Here is an 18,098-nt window from a genome sequence, read left to right as displayed (position 1 = left end):
ATGTACACACACTCTTACCTCATGCATGCTTACAAGTAGTATAGGTTCATGGTGTCTAATGAAAGGGTGTTCTCATATGTACTTGTGTCTACTACCATGCATGTAAATATATGTCCATGAAGTATGCTATGTATCACTTAACTAGGATGATTTGATAGGTGTACTATTATGGACAAGGGTATGGGACCCTATCTATGCATTTCACTTATGTGCCTTGATAGGGTAGTTCCTAGGTTGATTCTATATGACCATGAATATGAATGCATGATTAATCTGTGAACATGTCTTATGCATGAATGAAGTGAAGTTTGAACATGTGTGGCTTAAGGGTATTTATGTGAAAGGTTTGCTCACATATATGCACACACACATGAAAACATGTCCATTATACATGTATGATGATCTAGTCAATAGAAGGGCTCTTGAAAGGTGTTCTTAAGGGTATCCTAAACTAGATGATGCTTGAATATGCTATGTCCATGTGAAAGGTTTTCTCACATGATTTAGGTTGATGAACTCCCATTTATGACCTATGATCTAAGCATATAGGAGGTCAATCTCCTAAAGCCTACTTTTATAAAGTAATGATTAATAATGGCTTTTCAATAAAGAGAACTTAGCCTAGCACTGAGTGAACTAGAAGATGAGGGGTGCCCTTTCCCAATGTGGGAAGGCTTATTCACCATAGTCCTCACAAGGTGGATAACTACAATGTCTCAATAGGCATAAAGAGGGTTTCCATATATGCCTCCTAGTTCCATAATTATGTTTCCCCATACGACCTAGCTAGTGGATCCATCTAAAATTCTAGAATGATATTCATGTCTTACCTTGGGAAGTAAGATACCCTCTCTTGGTGTGAGGAGATGACATCAAATTCCATGTTTAGCATCCATGGTCTTAGTGTCGATTAAGACTATAGTTTCCCTAAAGTAAAATGGACAATGGAAGTAAAGCAAGGACCCTAACTAGGATAACCTAAGGGAAGTTGCTTAGTGTAGGTGAGGCTATGAGACTTTACCTATGCATTGCAGAAGTAGCTCCTAAAAGGAGTTCTAGGAAGGCTCTCTAATGTATATGTATATGTTTATGTTCATTATGTGACATTGTAGTGTTGTCTACATGTTGTGATGATATGCATGGTATAAGTCTTAATGAGTCTAGATAATGTGGTCTTACCTTATACGCATAAAGTGGGTCTTATTGACTATATAGCGAAGGTCTTGCTTGTCATGTATGAAGTTGTCTATACTTGTCCTTTGGATGCATGAAGTAAATGGTAGGCTTGTAGTCTCTTTGTAGGTTTACTTAGTATGTGTGAGATTATGGGACTTCACATGTACATTGTACTAGTAGGATTAGAATGAGATTATGAGTAGGGCTCTATGATGTTTTATGAAATGAAGTCCAAGTATGTGTTGTTGACTATTTCCTAGAATGATGTTATTGATAGTGTTGACTTACGTAATGTCTTGGATTAAGTCTTATATGAGGTTTATGCATTATGTTGAGTTGTATGTGAAGTTTGTACTACCATGATAAGCTATGCCTCTATGTATATGTATATGTATATATATTTGATGATTAATGAAAATTGTATGTATGATTACCTTGTGGCCTTAAGGTGATGTTTGAGTGTGGATAGTGTAATGAGACATTAAATAATACATTGCACCAAGTATCACTAGAGGGTTACTTGGAAAGTTAAAGAGTGAAGAAAAAAAAGAGCTTATTGTGAAATAAAAGAGAGCACACTGTAAAGGAAAATGAGTTACTGTAATGTGATTCAAAATGTGACATAAATGTCATGTGTGATTTTATGTGATGTTATACTATTGTATATGCCTAAATGAAGCATGTGAATTGTATGATTCTTATGGTATCAAAGTTTTATGAAGTTTTCACAAAAAAGCATGATGCATAGTTTCAAAGCAAAATGTCCCCCTTTTAAATGCATGGTTTCGCATGGTTGCCATACTTAGTACATTCTTGTACTAACATTATTTTTCTTTACCTTTTTACACAAAGTGTAGGTTATGAATGCTTAAAGGATGTCTTGTGAAGGGCTTGATATGTGTTTCCCAAGCTCAAGGAAAGGGATCCTTAAGTTCAAGGATTTCCTATGTCATTGTTTTAAGTAAAGTCTTGTAATAGTTTAGTTATGATTTACGTTGAAAGGGTCGTGTCCCTATTATACTCTAATGATGTTGAGTCTACGAAGGAAACGAGATTTAGAGTCTTTAACTATGTATTATGATATTTTATATGTTAGAAGTGATGTTCTAGCATATGATGTGCTATAAAAGTTTTAAAATTTTCGCTAAATTTACCTGTGAAAATGCGATAAATGATAACTATAGGCTTGTATAAGATTTGCGAGAGTTCAAGTATGCCATGTTACTTCTAGGGGGTGCTTACCGGCCGTGACAGATAAACAACTACCTATCGATGTATCCTCAAAAGGCCTCAGAGATAGAACAAGAAATAGAAGATCATACGGGTCTGGGCTCGAAATCTACACAAGTGTAGAATCAAGGAGTAAGTACCAAACAACACAATGCTAAAAAACAACCTACTAAAAAGGCAAAACTAGCTAGAAAACGAGTACTCTTTTCATCACAATAGAAACTCCTCAAACTACAACCTACATATAAATCAGGCCAACCTAACCGTTTTACCATGCACAGTTCACAAGGCTCTACAATTACAATCTAATAGTCACAGTTAATAGCCAACAAGTATCAAGTATATCAATCACAAGTATCAAATGAATCAATCACAAGTAGCAAGTAAATCAATGACAAGTATAAAAATGCATCAAATCACAATAGTCAAACTCTTGACCAAACCATTTCCCTTCAGCTTTACATTATATCACTAGCCGGAATCATTTCCCCCGGCTTAATACCATATCACTTGCTAGAACCAGACCCCTTTGGCGCAATACCACTAACTAGAATCATTTTCCTTCGGCTTTTTTCCATATCATTAGTCGTAACCATTTCCCTTTGGCTTTATATTATGTCACTAGCCGAAACCATTTTCCTTCGGCTTAGTCAACAGATGTCTCATCATAGTGCAATGAAATCACTGCAGTTAAGCAATTTCATGCCATAAGGAAGAGACAACAATTCAAGAAATTCAAATCCACATTAATGTCATTAATGCATTTCACCGGTCAACAAATTTGGGTTCATAATAAGGAAATTCACAATACATTATGCTCAACACATTGCCTTTTCATCAATACATTGCCTTTTCATCAATCCATCTTTTATTCATTAATGTCAATGACGTGGAACAATGAATCCATTACCTCATTCCCTAACACACACAATGAAGGAAATACATGATTTCAGTAGATTTATAAGGCTTAAGAGATCACTTGATGGGCTAGGTCGGGCTGACCCATTTTTTGTGGGAAGAAAATGATTAGCCCAACCCACAAGTACGTGGGCTACGGGCTATGCTAAGCCAACCCACCTTATTAAAAGTATTGTTTTTTATAATTTTCTTGAATCAAATTATAATTTTTAAATATTATCATAAATATCTTCAAGACAATATTACATGTAACTTGTTAATCAAATCCACAAATAAAATTATCTTTATGATATTTAATAAGTTTGATTTCAAGTAAAAATATAGATAGCTAAATAGAAATATTAACCTAATTATTTTCTAATTATCATACTAAAACACAAAAACATGACAAGATTGTATATGGTAAGTCCAACGTAGTGATTCTCTAGAAATTTTATTTTGTGCAGTACGTATTTTATAAACATAATTTATATTTAAAGTTCAATATTTAAAATTTTAAATAAATTTTGAGTTTGGACTCTTGATATTTTTAATATTCTATTTTGTTTCTATTTTTTATTTGGCCCATGGGTCGGTCCTACTCATATTTCTCAAGTCTTACAGATTAGCAGACTTATTTAGGCGAGATTAAAAAGTCTTTTTCTAAATTGGGCCCCAAAAATCCTAGCACAATTGTATCGAATTATGGGTTAGGCCAGGCCGGCCTACGGGCCTAGCTCATATTGAAGACTCTATGTTTCAGTTGCTAACTCGATTGAATACTTCATTGAGTGCCAGTCGCGCCTCATTATTTTTGGGCATGACAAACTTGATATCAAAGCAGGTTGTATCTCAGGGGTCCACAAGTCGTGTCAACTAGAGTCTTGTTTACGAATGTATTATGCACCACACTAATGATCAAGATGCTAAAATACATTAAGGAATGGTTTCATTTCTTTCAATTGGTAGATCGTTCTATGGTGAAAAACTATAAGAACACATAAAATCTAAAATGTGCTATATGCTTCTTATCTAACATGCTACACACACTTTGGAGATGGCACAACGAGAGATAGGTACTTGTCGTTTCCTACTGAATCAAAGGGATAGATTTCCCTTGGAGGCACAAAGGGAATCTCCAGTGCCCCTAGTACCAGCTTCCCCTACACTTGTTGAAGCCCGAGAAGATACAATAACCCCAGCATCACCAGTTCCATTGTTACCTAAGAAAGCTAGGGACACAGGACCTCCAAAGTAGATGTTGTTCCTCCACCAAAGAATGTGGATAAGGGATGTTGTTCAGTTGCAGACTGGGATGGTTTAGTCAGGAGCAGATGCTCGAGAGACTGGTCAGAAAGATTGAAGGTATGAGAGTTTCTTCATTCGGCCCTCCATTATTTACGGGATTCAGTTCTACTGAGGATCCCCAGGATTTTATAGACCATATATACAAAGTATTGAGGGTAATGCATGCCAAAGCATCCACACAGCGATGAACTCTGGCTCTCATGGTACATACAATATATGGTGCATATCTCGTCAGACAATTAAACATGTGGCTATTATTCCTTAGGCTCATCTTCCCTTGCAAGACTAATTAGGCTGTTATTTTTGTGTATACACGTGAGTACAATGATTGCTTCCGAGATTGTTGGTCTTGTTTCTCTTTTTATGTTTCACTTGCCAAAAATTCAGAAAAGATTTATTTGCATGTAGCTATGGCTGGCACTTGGGAATTTTTTTTTTTTTGTAAAAAAGAAAAGAAAATCCAAACCCCAGTTATAAGCAAAAATATGTTTGATATAAAACCAAACTATTAGATTCAACAAGTATTTATGATTTCAGAAGTATGAAAAGTCATTTTTTTAAATCCTAATATGAAAAACAGAGGTCACAAAAACGGAAATAACTTTTAATTTGTTTTCAATATAACCTGCGAAATCCACTTTTTGAGTTTAATTTATTAGAGTAAAATCATTAATTTTTCTCGTTCATTCGACAAACTTCACGGAGAATTTAATGAAAATATAATTTACTTTATGTATGTAGCAATAATAACTTAAGTAGGTTGGGGCAGAAAACCCTGTTCAAAATGGGTAATTTTCAATTGAAATCGGGCAATTGGGGCTGATTTTGGGGTATATCTGTTGAATTTTGTAACAGCAAGGATAAATTTGACCAAATAATATACCGGAGGATAAGGCCAACCAATAAATCATTTCGACCCTTTTTCCCACATAAAACATGTACACCCTTTCTTCCAAAATAAAAACATCATCAGTTTACAGCATAATGGTCTATTCAAAAGACCAACATTTTCAGCAAGTGGATCTATCAGCCTTAAGTTCATGCCACAAACAAAACAATGTATCAAATAGGTCATTGTCGTCATCATTGTCACTATTTAGTCCACCATCCGTCTTCGAGATATCCAGAAGAGTCGTGAACCATTGCTCATGCAGTGTTGAAAAGTTAGCTCTTTGTTCAGAAGACTTAAAACTTTCTCTGTTCATTTTCTTCATTACTTGCGCCGCACTCAATGCAGATTCAACCACAGTTTTCGGTATTCCAGCCATAAGGGCTACTTGCATCCCATAGCTCTCCGGGCATGCTCCAGAGGTTAGGCGGTAGAGGAACACCAGTTCTTGCTCTGTTGGAGATGAACTTTGAGATTTCAACTTGAAAGAGCAGGCCATGTGTTGTAATGCCACATGTGGATGAGAAGCAAACTCTTTAGTGAGTGGATGATAATGTGTGGCAAACAGTAAGCGGCAGTTCACCGTCTCTACAAGGTGTCGGAATACCTGGACAGAATTTCTAACATGTCAAAGAGTACACCTCACAGTTTGAATGTATGAAACAAAAGCAAAGATGTCACGACCAAAATGACTCGAAGACAATCAACAGTCTTAAAGGCAAAGAATCTTAAAGGCATTGGCTGAGTCCCCAACTAGTTCGCTCCATTCTATATCTTGTGATCGTATACCTTTAGAATAGTTCACATACATAAAAAGCTAATTCAGATGGCAAAAATGAACACTTCAATAATTGCAGACAAACTAATATAGTATTTTATACCATGTCTTCAGGTAATACTTATTCTCAGTGACTCAATTAAGCTCAAGATATCATAGTAAAAAGCTGTTAAACTATAATCATGTATATGAGGTAGAGCACCTATCATTACACCAGTTAACTGGGAAAGACGGATCAAGTATCAGGTAAACAAATGCAAAAAAAAAAAAAAACACTCCCACAATCTATCACTAGAAAGAAATTAGAACTCTTGCATGCAGCTAATCAATCATCCAATAAAAGAAATTAATGGGGAATCTCACAGCATATGCAATAGCATATCCATCAAAAGTGCTTGTTCCTCTACCCAATTCATCCAAAAGAACAAGGGAATTATACGTAGCATTTTGAAGAACTGATGCGGTCTCCGTGCATTCAATGAAGAAGGTACCTGCAAAATGTATACAAGATAATCAAATAAATTTTAACCTGCATATTTGGTATAGATGTTTCTTGCTTGAGCTTTACACATAACACGGTATATTTTCTCCATGACATCATTGATTTAAACATCATCTTTATCTGTGATGCAAGCCAAAAATGAAAACGAACCCTAAACTAGGAACAAGAAAAGAAAAGATAAATAGCTTGACATAGGAAGATTCAAGCTTGACTTCATGTTTTGAGGCCTTTTCCTCATAAAGTCCAATTTAATTTCTTACCACACGATTTTCTTGGTACAAATCTTGATAAATAGTTTCTTATACATCTAATTCTAATTTTTTGGCTTTGTAACTTGATTTAAATTAGATCAAGTTCTTTATGTCCGACTTTGTTTCAAGCAATTTTCCTTTCTTGGGTTTATTTCATTTCTTTTCATTGTTAATTTTCTTGATTCAAGGCTGTTAGATTTTCTTTGAGTCAACCATTTTGACTCTTGGTATCCGTTGATTGAATCGATAGCAACTTTGGCCGAACTCTTGAGTGGTAAAGGCTATAGTGTGATTTGAGTGGTGCTAGCCAAGCACAAAGGAGTCCAAACATGAGTGATAGTGAGGAACTTTAATTACTAATCTTGTCTGTTCATATTGTAGGTCTTGGAGTTATAAGATCCCAATTTAAAATGACCTACCTTCTTTATGGAAGCTAGTGGAGAAAAGTATGAAAAGTGGGAATCCATGATGGAAATGGTTCTTGGGACTCTTTAAGAGAAGCTTGTTATTTATTGGAAGCATAATAGCAACAGAACAACGAAGGTGGGAAGCCCAATTGAGACTTGGGATGCATTGAAAAGGAACTTGAGGTACCATTAGTAGGGGCATAAAGAAATCAAAGCTGCTTCCCAAAAGAAGCAAGATTTCTCAAAAAGGATTTTTGGAGTTTCGTCCAATGATAATGAGAGACAAAAGATAGAGATAAGCAAGGGAGTGGATCGTGGCAACTCTAGAGTGGAAAAAGGAGAGGATGTGAGGAGTGAAGTGACCAAGTTGCCACAAATTTTTGCTTATCCTCTCTTTATAAGGAAGGATTCTTGTGTAGGTATATAAGCTTGGCGAATGGAGGAATACAAACTCCAACAAGGAGCCTACACTTAATGATGTGATCAATATGATAAGTCTCCTTAAACAAACAATTTGACATGCTTAAAAATATGTGAGTCGAAGCTCCGGTTCAAGGTAAAGAAAATCCTTCTTGTGAGACTCAAGTTACCATAGCTAAACTTGACACGTTAAATTTTTCAAATGAACAAAGTATGAGAATAGCTTGTCTTCATGTAAGCTTAATGATTCTTTATAATATAGTGATAATTTCTTTGTTGAGAATGTTCATACTCTAGTTGATCTTATTGATGACCGGATTAATCCTTCTTGCAAGGTTCATTTGTGTCCACCTAGTGTTGACACTTGTGCTCTGAATGATAGTTCGTTTTCATGTGATGAAGAGAGTACATACAGAGATTTGTTTGAAAAGAAAGGTAGCATACTTGAAATTCACTTGTTCTCCTATTTCTCGAAGTCCATTAAGAATATAGGGTTGGGTGAAGATTGTGCTAACTATCCAATTGTTGATATCAATCTCACACTCTTGAAAAAGGATGATCCTTTGGGTAAAGATAACCTTGATTTGCTTGATTATTTGAGAAGGTCAACTAGTGATGGTCCTTATGATGATGGTCTTCATTGTGACTCTTTGTATGACACCCCACCTTTACTTAATTCATGTAATGACTTGAGTTATAACCACATTGACGTTAGTGGTGATTTGTGTCAAATTGGGTATTATTCTTTGAGGAGGAGGAGGAGGGTGACACTTGTTTGAAATAGGGTACTTCTTTAGGCTGTCCTATTCTTGGTAATATGCTTGATGATATTTTGAATCTAATAGTAATCTTATGAGTGGACCCCATGGATGAAGTTATTTTGCGAGACACGTATCTTTATTATCTATTTGTATATGATGCTCTTATTTGTGTAGAGTGTCTCTTATATGACATGAGATCTAATGGGGTAGATGATTGTTGTCTTGACCATAATATGTGGATCTCCTTTCCTTTTGACCTCGGTGATTCTTTAAATTGTTGTGATTTGGTCGTGGTATCACCTTGGAAGTGGTTTGGTTTATCTTGAAATAGCGGATCAATTGTGATGTCTTCTAAATAAATGTGATATCGTGATCTAGGTATTTTGACACCATAAGGACTTTTACGACATTCTTATTGCATCATCGTGGGAATAGCCAAGCATTTTATGCTTCATGTGAGGATTTGTTCTTTGTGAGTAAAGTTGATTTTTGGATATATCACAAATTTGTGCATCCTTGGCATGTTGATAGGTTTGTTAACCCTCATGCTATGAGGTTCTTGTTGTTGTTTGTCTTGCCTATGTATTTGCGAGGTTTGAATTCAAGGAAAAATCCTTTTCAAGAAAGGGAGAATGATGCAAGTCGAGTTTCATTAAAACCTCGCACACGAAGCCAAGATAAGGAGTTTGTACATACATCTTTGAGTTGTTACTTTGGAAACTTGGAGGGTGCTTGGAATGGAGAGTTGAAGCTCAAGTACATGCTCAAGTTGAAGTACAAAGCTCCACTTAGAACACTACTCTGAAGAAGGGAGAAAGATAAGTATGCAAAGTGGCTATTTCTAAAATGCAAGTATTTTGTGTAAGAAGAACCTTATTTCACAAAGGGTATTTTTGTAATAATTAGCCTAGGCTATAAATAGTGGAGATTAGCTCCTTTAGAATTAAATTATTTTGGAAATTGTTGATATTCAATTTAATAGTAATACTCTTGAGGGAGTTAGGGCCAAGGCCATTGTTGATTGATATGTGGACGGGATTGCTTGCTTGAGGTTCATTCCTCTTGAGGATGTTTCTATCATATAGGTGTTTGTTTGGTGTTCTTAATAGGAGGTTTTGGGTTTAGTATAGTCATTGCTGCCTATTAGTCCCATTTTTGTATCATGCTTCCTATAGATCTGGTGTTTTTTAAAATAGGGTAAATGGGGGTATTGGTTGTCATATAGCCATGGTTCTCGACTATGTTGCTCGAACTCTTCAAAAATGTTTATAGGTGCGTGTCAGAACCTCCAAATAAGTGCATTTATTGAAGATCCGAGCCGGGTACAAAAGCATTTTAGGAGAGTCCGAGTAACATAGGGTCCAAATTCTTATCCACCTTGTGTGTTTCTTCTATCTTTTATCTTTTGTTCATCTTTGTTCTTGTTCTTAGCATTTATATTTTGATCTCCACATCTTGATATTGCATAAAGGTAATATTTATATTATGGAATCCCTGAGATGGCATCAAAGTGTGTCCAAGTACTTCCATCTTCATGAATAATCCTTGTAGTGTTTGGAGATCTTGAGTTTGACTCCTCGTGAATGGCCTTGATGCTAGCTTGCCAATGAGAGTAAGGTGCTTTCTACTTTCCAGCCCAAGTTCACAGCTTAACTTTTGACTCACTCAAAAATTCTGTAATAAAGTAGGAACTATGTACACATAAGAAGACCACCTGTCGCATTGAAAAGAACAGGCAGCCTTTTAGCATTGTGGTAATGATGGGATATTCACAAGCTGAGTAGTCATGATGAGGAAGACTATCGCTTGAATATTCCAAAAGCAGCCAATTATAGGCCTCTTTGCGTCCAACTAAATTGTCCTTTATCTCTTGTCTTTTATTTTTCTAATTTTCGTTCCATGCAGACAGTGGTCCAGTACAAATTGGAGACTGTGGCAGACATCTTAAACTAGACTTTTCCCAGTGAATTAGAGAACACATTCGTCCAAAGAATGAATGACTGTATAGATAATAAAACAGAAGGTAAAGAGGGGTAGGACAGATAGTTCAAATTTTTTTATATTACTTACTTTCACCAGTCATGATTCGATCAGTGGCTCCAAGACGTGTAAAGATGATGTCCACAAGTGAAAGCACACATGTTTCTCCAGGCACATAGCAACCCAACTGCAATAAAACAGATATCTTTGAACTCCAGAAGCCAAGTACTACTTAAATAAATAAATAAATGAGAGAATCTCTAGACCTAGAAAAGAATGAACCTGAGCCATTATGACAGCCAGACAAGAGGCACGTAAAAGAGTCGACTTTCCACCCATATTTGGTCCGGTCAATAGTAAAGTTCGAGGATAGCGGATATTTGTATTCCCTCCAAGATGGAGATCGTTAGGAACAGGAAGTCCCCCACTTTCACCAAGAGCATATGGATGCCACAACCCTTTGATGTTTAGTGTTGATCCACCAGTGTCATTGCAGATATTTGACGGCTTTGAAAGAGGCAAGATCACTGGTCTACACATGACTCCAGAAGAAAATTTTGCAGTAATGGAAAATGATCTTAATACATCAACACAACTTATGGCATAAATTAATTGAGACCACTCAGTAGCCTTCTCAATAAATAGCTCCATCAAAATGGATAGCGTTTCAGTATCAAAATCAGTAGCATTATGGTCCTGACACAGTACAAGAAAAATGAATTACAAACTCTAAGCATTGCATGATTAGGTTTATAATCCATATAACTACAGTTAAGCATCAAACTTAAGTACCAGATCACTACATAGGGATAATTGAGGGAGCTAAATTCGTGAACTGGTAAACTGTTCCTTCTTTTTTATTTTGCAGGGAGGGGGGGGGGGGGATATAGTGGTTGTTGACAGCTGTGGGGAAAGGAAGCAATTCCAGTACCAAAATGATGCTTTTATGTGGAATTAGCAAATTATTATTTGCACTGGGATTCCAAGACAACATGATCACCAAGCAAGGTGCCATATTATACATACAACCTAACGAGAACCTAACATGTCCCATAGTATTTGTCTCCAATTTGCTCTTAGGCTAGCTAATCAATAAAATTTTCAGAAATAAGCATAAACAATATTTTGATTATAGAAACAAGAAATAAAGTTGTCAACTGTCGAGTATAAAAGCAGATATATAGGTCAATCTTATATTATGTTTCCTAAAGCCTTCAAACGCCTGCTTCTTCCAAAAATTAAAAGGATTGTGAATGTAACAGTTATCAATCACAAAACATGAAAATACAGCTTTAAGAAAACTGTGACAAGATTAACGGCCAGACTCTAACACACATAATTAGACAATCAACAAGCAAGCACTTTCTTTTTCCTTAGAGGGTAGAGGGTAAAGGCCAGGCCTACATTCTCTGGAATTTTGAACCTGTATGCTGACTAGAGTCTCACTAGAAGCCCACTGAGGCAATCTCCAATACATACCAAAAAATAGTGAAAAACAGAAGAAAAGAATAGTGAGCACATTCACATACATCGAAGATTAAAAGCGATTTAAATACAATGGTCAAAATATTCTTGACATGGAATGAGCCAAAAGTATATTGTATCACCAACCTGAAAATTGGGGAAGTCACTATCAATTGCTGCTTCAAATTGGGTCAGGAACTTATCAAGACCATTGTCACCATCAAGAACAGGCAAGGATACAACTTTAGCTAGGGAAGCGGTCAGACATTCCTTCTGCAACAATCTTAACAAGTCCAGCCCAACCCGTAGCCCTTTAACGAGCAACCCAAACACTTTGATCTGTAGTAACAAGAAAACAACCTTGGGTGAAACAGAGCTTAAATTGACTACATCAATAGATATGAAAGGGCCATTTTTAGGTGATCAGGAAAATTTCTTCATTGAGGAGAAAAATACCATGGAACGAATTGTGCAGAAGCACATAGAACGTCATACTAATATTCATTATTTATATTCAATGAACATACGAAAATTTAATTAAAAAGAGAAGGAAGCTATTAACTTATAACAAGCCAACCTTTAATCTGAATGCCCCATTTTACGGTTTTAAGACTCTGTACAAGTCAATATTACAATTTGGGACTTGTTGGGATGGTTCAGGTTGGGACCCGAGAGGTCCAGGTAAGTTTAGGGCAAGAAAACCCAGATTTAAACTGTGCATCTTTTACTTTTTCCTGGTGCCAATGCGATCACGCTTGGGACGCGATCAAGTAGAAGGATTCTATCTTAAGGACCATAGCGCCAAGGAAGTGCCATTGTACTGTTGGTCTCAGTTGATCACCGCAATCGCGGCTGCTTGGGTACTATAGCACTGCTGGTCTAAAGGTTGTACATGCATATAAATTTCAGAATAAGGACCTTTTGCTTATTTGACTATTTATGGATCTTGGGAGCTCAAATCAAGGCAACTTTCAGTGGGGAATTCATCTACAATGTTGGGTAAGCAAGCTAAACACGGGCTTGATAATATTTCATGATCGCAGATTGAAGCTAACACCTAAAAGACGAATTTGAATGGTGAATTTGGGGATTCTGACCTATGTTTAAGAGTATGTAATTTGGAGATTAGAACATAGAACTGATGTACGATTGAAAACGTATTGAAGGGTAGTTTCAAAAAAAAAGTATTGAAGGTTCGGGCATATTAAATTATGTCAAACAAAGAAGAAAAATATTATTGTTAAACTAAGAACATAATTTAATTCGATATTTGACCGCGAGGTTTGGGGTAGACCTTTTGGGTTTATTTTGAATTTGACTGAGACTAAAAATATTTAATTGACATCAATGGATTCATCTGACAATTCAATAAGGCTAGAGTTTCGTCGGACTCGGGTAAGCTAAGGCTTTGGCCTCAACGGGGGAATTTTCCCAAATTGATATTCCCTTCTAGTCCATATTAAGTGAACTGTTGGAACTTTTTTCATAGTTCAAAATAAGTGAACTATTCAAAATTCAAGAGAATTGTTAGAACTTTTTCTAGTTTACATTTTCTAGGAGAACAGTTTGGAAATAATCAAAAGGGTAATAGTGGAAAGTAGCTTTGGATTTATGTCATTAAATATTATTCTTAAGGGGTGTGTCATACTCCAACAATTCACCTTACATGAACTAGAGGGAGTATTGTTTGACATATACTAAGTATATGAGAGTACCATAAATGTGAGGTGACAAGCATATATGCGACTACCAGAATTTTGATTGTAATACGAGGTATAGGGTATTATTGTCATACATGCTTTACATGTTCTTTTTTATACCGTGACTTTTTGAGCAATATACCGTGCTAGAACAATGTAATAAGCATCGTATTTACATGCTAAATTAACATTATGAGCTATGTGCATGTTTGATTACGTGTGTAGTTGTTAGTGATAAATTGTACATAAACAATAACATACCTAGTGTAGTCCCACACAGTGGGATTTGGGGAGGGTATTGCGTATACAGACCTTACCTCTACCTATGAGGTGATGTACAGAGGATTCCAATAGACCTCGGGCTCAAGACAGAGATAGTCTAGGAAAAAACTATATGGAAGTACAATAGACAGTAGATAGTAACAAAAACAATAGCGTAATAGTCTAACAAAATAATACTACAAATAAACTACACGGAATAATAGGTACTCAGTAGTCACTGAAATTGAAGAACAAGAATCTACAAGAGTAGTCCTACTACTACTAGTAAGGGCAACTGGCAACAAGACAAAGCACTCCTACCTACTAGCATGGACGCAACCTGGTCCTACATACTAACCTTCAACCCTAATCTATGTCCTCCACACCTTCCAAATAAGGTTATGTCCTTTTTAAGCTGCAATTGTGTTATGTCACGTCCAATCACCTCTACCCAATATTTCTTTGGTCTACTTCTATCTCTCTTGAATCCATCCATAACAAACCTCTCACACCTCTGCACTAGGTCATCCATGCATCACCTTATCACAAATCTAAATCATCTCAACCTCGCTTCTCGCATCTTGTCTTCCACCAATGTCACCCCCACCTTGTCTAGGATATCCTCATTTTAATTGTATCTCTCCTCGTATACCCACACATCCATCGTAATATCCTATCTCTGCCAATTTTATCTTTTAAATGTGAGAGTTTTTTACTAGTCAACACTCCACACCATACAACATAGTTAGTCTAACTACTACACTGTAGAACTTGTCTTTAAGTCTAGGTGACACTTTCTTATCACGGAAGACTATGCAAGCAAGCCTCTATTTCATCCACCATGTACCACTATAGTGAGTGACATGCTCATCAATTTCTCCATTTCCTTGGATAATCAACTCAAAATACTTGAAACTACCTCTCATTCGGCAGATGTGTGTCAAGTCTCACTTCTACACTAGCCTCATACATCACGCCATTGAACTTGCACTCCAAGTAATAAGTACAAAACCTAGACCCCTTTAGATTCTAGGGTTTGTCTCCAAATCTCCAACTTAGCATAACTTTGTTGCAAGTCTCATCAATCGAAACTAGGTCATCCACAAATAACATACACCATGACAACTCACCTTGAATATGTCGCGTAGTTGGCTAATATAGGATTTTCCAAAGAGATATTATTCATATCAAAATCTGATCCTCGAAGATCATAGGATAATTGTGGTAATCTAGAATATCCTATCTATGATTCATTCTCCTTATGTAGAATCATATATATGATTCCGTACAGTCACATAATTCATGGAATTTAGGTAATTCGGTTTCACAATCTCTTATGCACATTAAGTCATGTATATGTGATAAAAAGATGTGAATGAAATTATTCAACTATCTTATTTCACATGGTATCAGAGCTTTGGGCTTGTTCCTAACCAATTTTATTCATCTTGTCTTGAAAATTCCTTTTTTTTGCTATCTTTTAACCGCCCAAAGATGGAAACCATTCAAAAACCATGATAAAAAATGGTACGCAAATATTCCAGCCTCTGGAAATGTTTCAGCAATCATAGAGAATAACTCTACAGTTGAACTGGAGACTCTTATCGGTTGAATGGAAAAATTACCTAAAAAGGGCTCAACTACTTTGTACTTTTTAAAGGGTAAAGGGAAATTATAACAGCTTCTCGATACAGGACCATCTAAAGAAGACCTTACTTTGATGAATGGATTAACATGATGCAATGGTAATGTCTTGGTTATGGAAAGAACTTAAGAAACAGTAAAAGAAATTCATTACTTTTGCCGTAAAAAATAGGAAAGAATATTTCCACAGCATGAAAGTGAACGGGATATGATTAATTGGTGAATTTGAGGTAAATCGTCATTTCACAAAGAAATATTAGTCGTTGTCTTTCTAGCATTTTTCCAAAAGGGCAAAGTAATCAAAGCTGAAGTTGAGATGGCCAGTTTAGTATCATCAACTTATGTAATGCTTTTCAATAATAAATACATGCAGAATAGGACTATATTCATATATAATTAACACTCAATTGTTTATTTATACTTTTCATATGATAACAAGTCTAAGATAATGAACAAGTTTGAGAAATTTAAAGGTAACAACAAAATTGCCTCCAACCTTACATGGATTTATAGTAGAGGAATAAGGAATCTAACTAAACTAGAAAAAAAAATAGCATGCCAAGGAAAATCATTTGGTGGATGCTTGAATAGAAAGAAATCCAATACAAATGCCATAAAAGATATGTAGTAAAAGTTGGCAGAAGTGTGAGAATAGTGGAAGAATATAGAGGAGCTTCCCTTTGAGCTCCTACTTCTTGTAACTATTGTTACTCTCCCACAATCTTATTCTTCAATTTTGTTGTTACTTGTTGTTTCTTTTGCTTCAATTATTGTATTATTTGTTGTTGCTACTGTTCGTTTCTCCACTACTATATTTCCTTTCATACCCGGCTTGTTATGCTTTTCTTAAGCCAAGGGCTTTTTAGAAGTAGCCTCTTTCTACCCTCACAAGTTTAGGGTAAGATCTGTGTACACACCACCTCCGAGACCCACTTGTGGGATTACAATGGGTATGTTGTTGCTGTTTGTAAAATTAGGTCGTACGTCTAACACACCTCCCAAAAACTAGCTTAAAGGGAGGAGGTCTTCCCAAGCCTTATAAGAAGTCCACCCATCTCATTAACCACCAATGTGAAACTTTTGTCATTCTTCATCACCCGACCTCATGTCCAATGCTTAACATCTGTGGGCAATTTTTATTTTTTGGGGGGCCCTAACATTGAGTAAGATGGACCCTACTATAATATCATGTTAAATTAGGTCTTAGGTCTAACTCACACCTCAAAAGCTAAGCTCAAAGGTAGAAAGACTATTCAAGTCTTATAAGGAATCCACCTATCTTATTAACCACCAATGTGGACTTTTGTCATTCTTTAACATTGTTGTTATTGTTGTTTCTGCTCATTTGTCTAAAAAGCAGGAAAGATGCGAAAATGACACATAATTTCATCCAATACGCAATAAAGAGATAGTCAGTCCATTGTTTTCCCGGTAGTAGAAAAGTGTGAAAATTGCAAGAGATGCTCAAAACTAATTATCTGCTAGTCTTCTTTTTGGAAGCAAATTGAACTACTGTGTTTTTAACCACACAAACTAATAATTCAGGAAGTGAGAACTTTTGGAGAATAACTGCACGACAGACTAAGAAAACCATATTCTGATATTAAATAAGACTTACCCGCTGCTTCAATATCTTGGCACCAATCAAGGGCAGAAGGAGTGCTTCAGAAGATTGAATGCTAGCCTTAACCCGTCCAAGCAGCCTATCCAAATCTGGAAGCTTGCGAAGATATTGAGCAGTGGATAATGTAGCATTGTCAACAAGTTTGTCAACTACATCAAGCCTATGATTGATTTTCTCTACATCTTTGAGGGGGTGACAAATCCATTTTCTTAAAAGTCGCTTCCCAGGTAATGTAACACAGTTATCCAGATACCTGTATAAAGTACCTGACACACAAAGAAGAAAATACAATTGCCAGAACTGCCCCTTAGAATGAGTCAGAGCTTTGATTTGACAAAAAAAAATTGTACTTGCCTGATGGACTCCCATCGACATTATTGTTGAAGATTTCAAGATTGACAAGTGTCTGTCCATCCATTTTGAGGCAACCCTTATATACTTCGTATGATAGAATATCACCATTATGTAAGACCTCATTTAACTGTTAAATTCAGAACAATATATTCACCAAAATAATATAATAAGTATTACACACAAAAAATAGGCCATGGTTCTGAGACTTACCATCAATCGCTCTAAATGATTAACAAGACTCCCAAGAGCACATAAAGCAACATCATGGTCCTCTCCATCAAAGGCGTGATCCCACTTATTACAAGATCTTTTAAAGTAACCTTTCAAGTCGAGGAAATTTTTCACTTCTGCAGGATCAACAAAATCTGCACCTGGCTGAACTGGAGATAGAAGTGGTGCTGCAGGACCTAAAGGGACAAAGGATATTTATCAAGAGATCTAAGAAAGTGAAA

At 36.1% G+C, this 18,098-nt stretch overlaps 1 protein-coding gene across 3 annotated transcripts in view; it reads right to left on the bottom strand.

Moving 5' to 3' along the window:
* Positions 1-5,530: 5,530 nt before the first annotated feature.
* LOC100462656 (mismatch repair protein) overlaps positions 5,531-18,098 on the bottom strand; it is a 46,791-nt gene continuing 34,223 nt past the window's right edge. For all 3 annotated transcript variants that reach the window (XM_004242880.5, XM_010325109.4, XM_010325108.4), the window contains 8 exons: positions 17,857-18,053; positions 17,647-17,773; positions 17,287-17,558; positions 12,211-12,402; positions 10,882-11,295; positions 10,690-10,786; positions 6,642-6,769; positions 5,531-6,107 (listed from right to left, as the gene is read on the bottom strand). In XM_004242880.5, coding sequence (XP_004242928.1) covers positions 5,622-6,107; positions 6,642-6,769; positions 10,690-10,786; positions 10,882-11,295; positions 12,211-12,402; positions 17,287-17,558; positions 17,647-17,773; positions 17,857-18,053 — 1,913 coding nt within the window. In that variant the 3' untranslated portion in view covers positions 5,531-5,621. The remainder of the gene's footprint in view (positions 6,108-6,641; positions 6,770-10,689; positions 10,787-10,881; positions 11,296-12,210; positions 12,403-17,286; positions 17,559-17,646; positions 17,774-17,856; positions 18,054-18,098) is intronic.

Source organism: Solanum lycopersicum, chromosome 7 (assembly GCF_036512215.1).
Source record: "Solanum lycopersicum chromosome 7, SLM_r2.1".
Taxonomy (NCBI): Eukaryota; Viridiplantae; Streptophyta; class Magnoliopsida; order Solanales; family Solanaceae; genus Solanum; species Solanum lycopersicum.
This window is presented reverse-complemented; position numbering and strand designations above follow the sequence as displayed.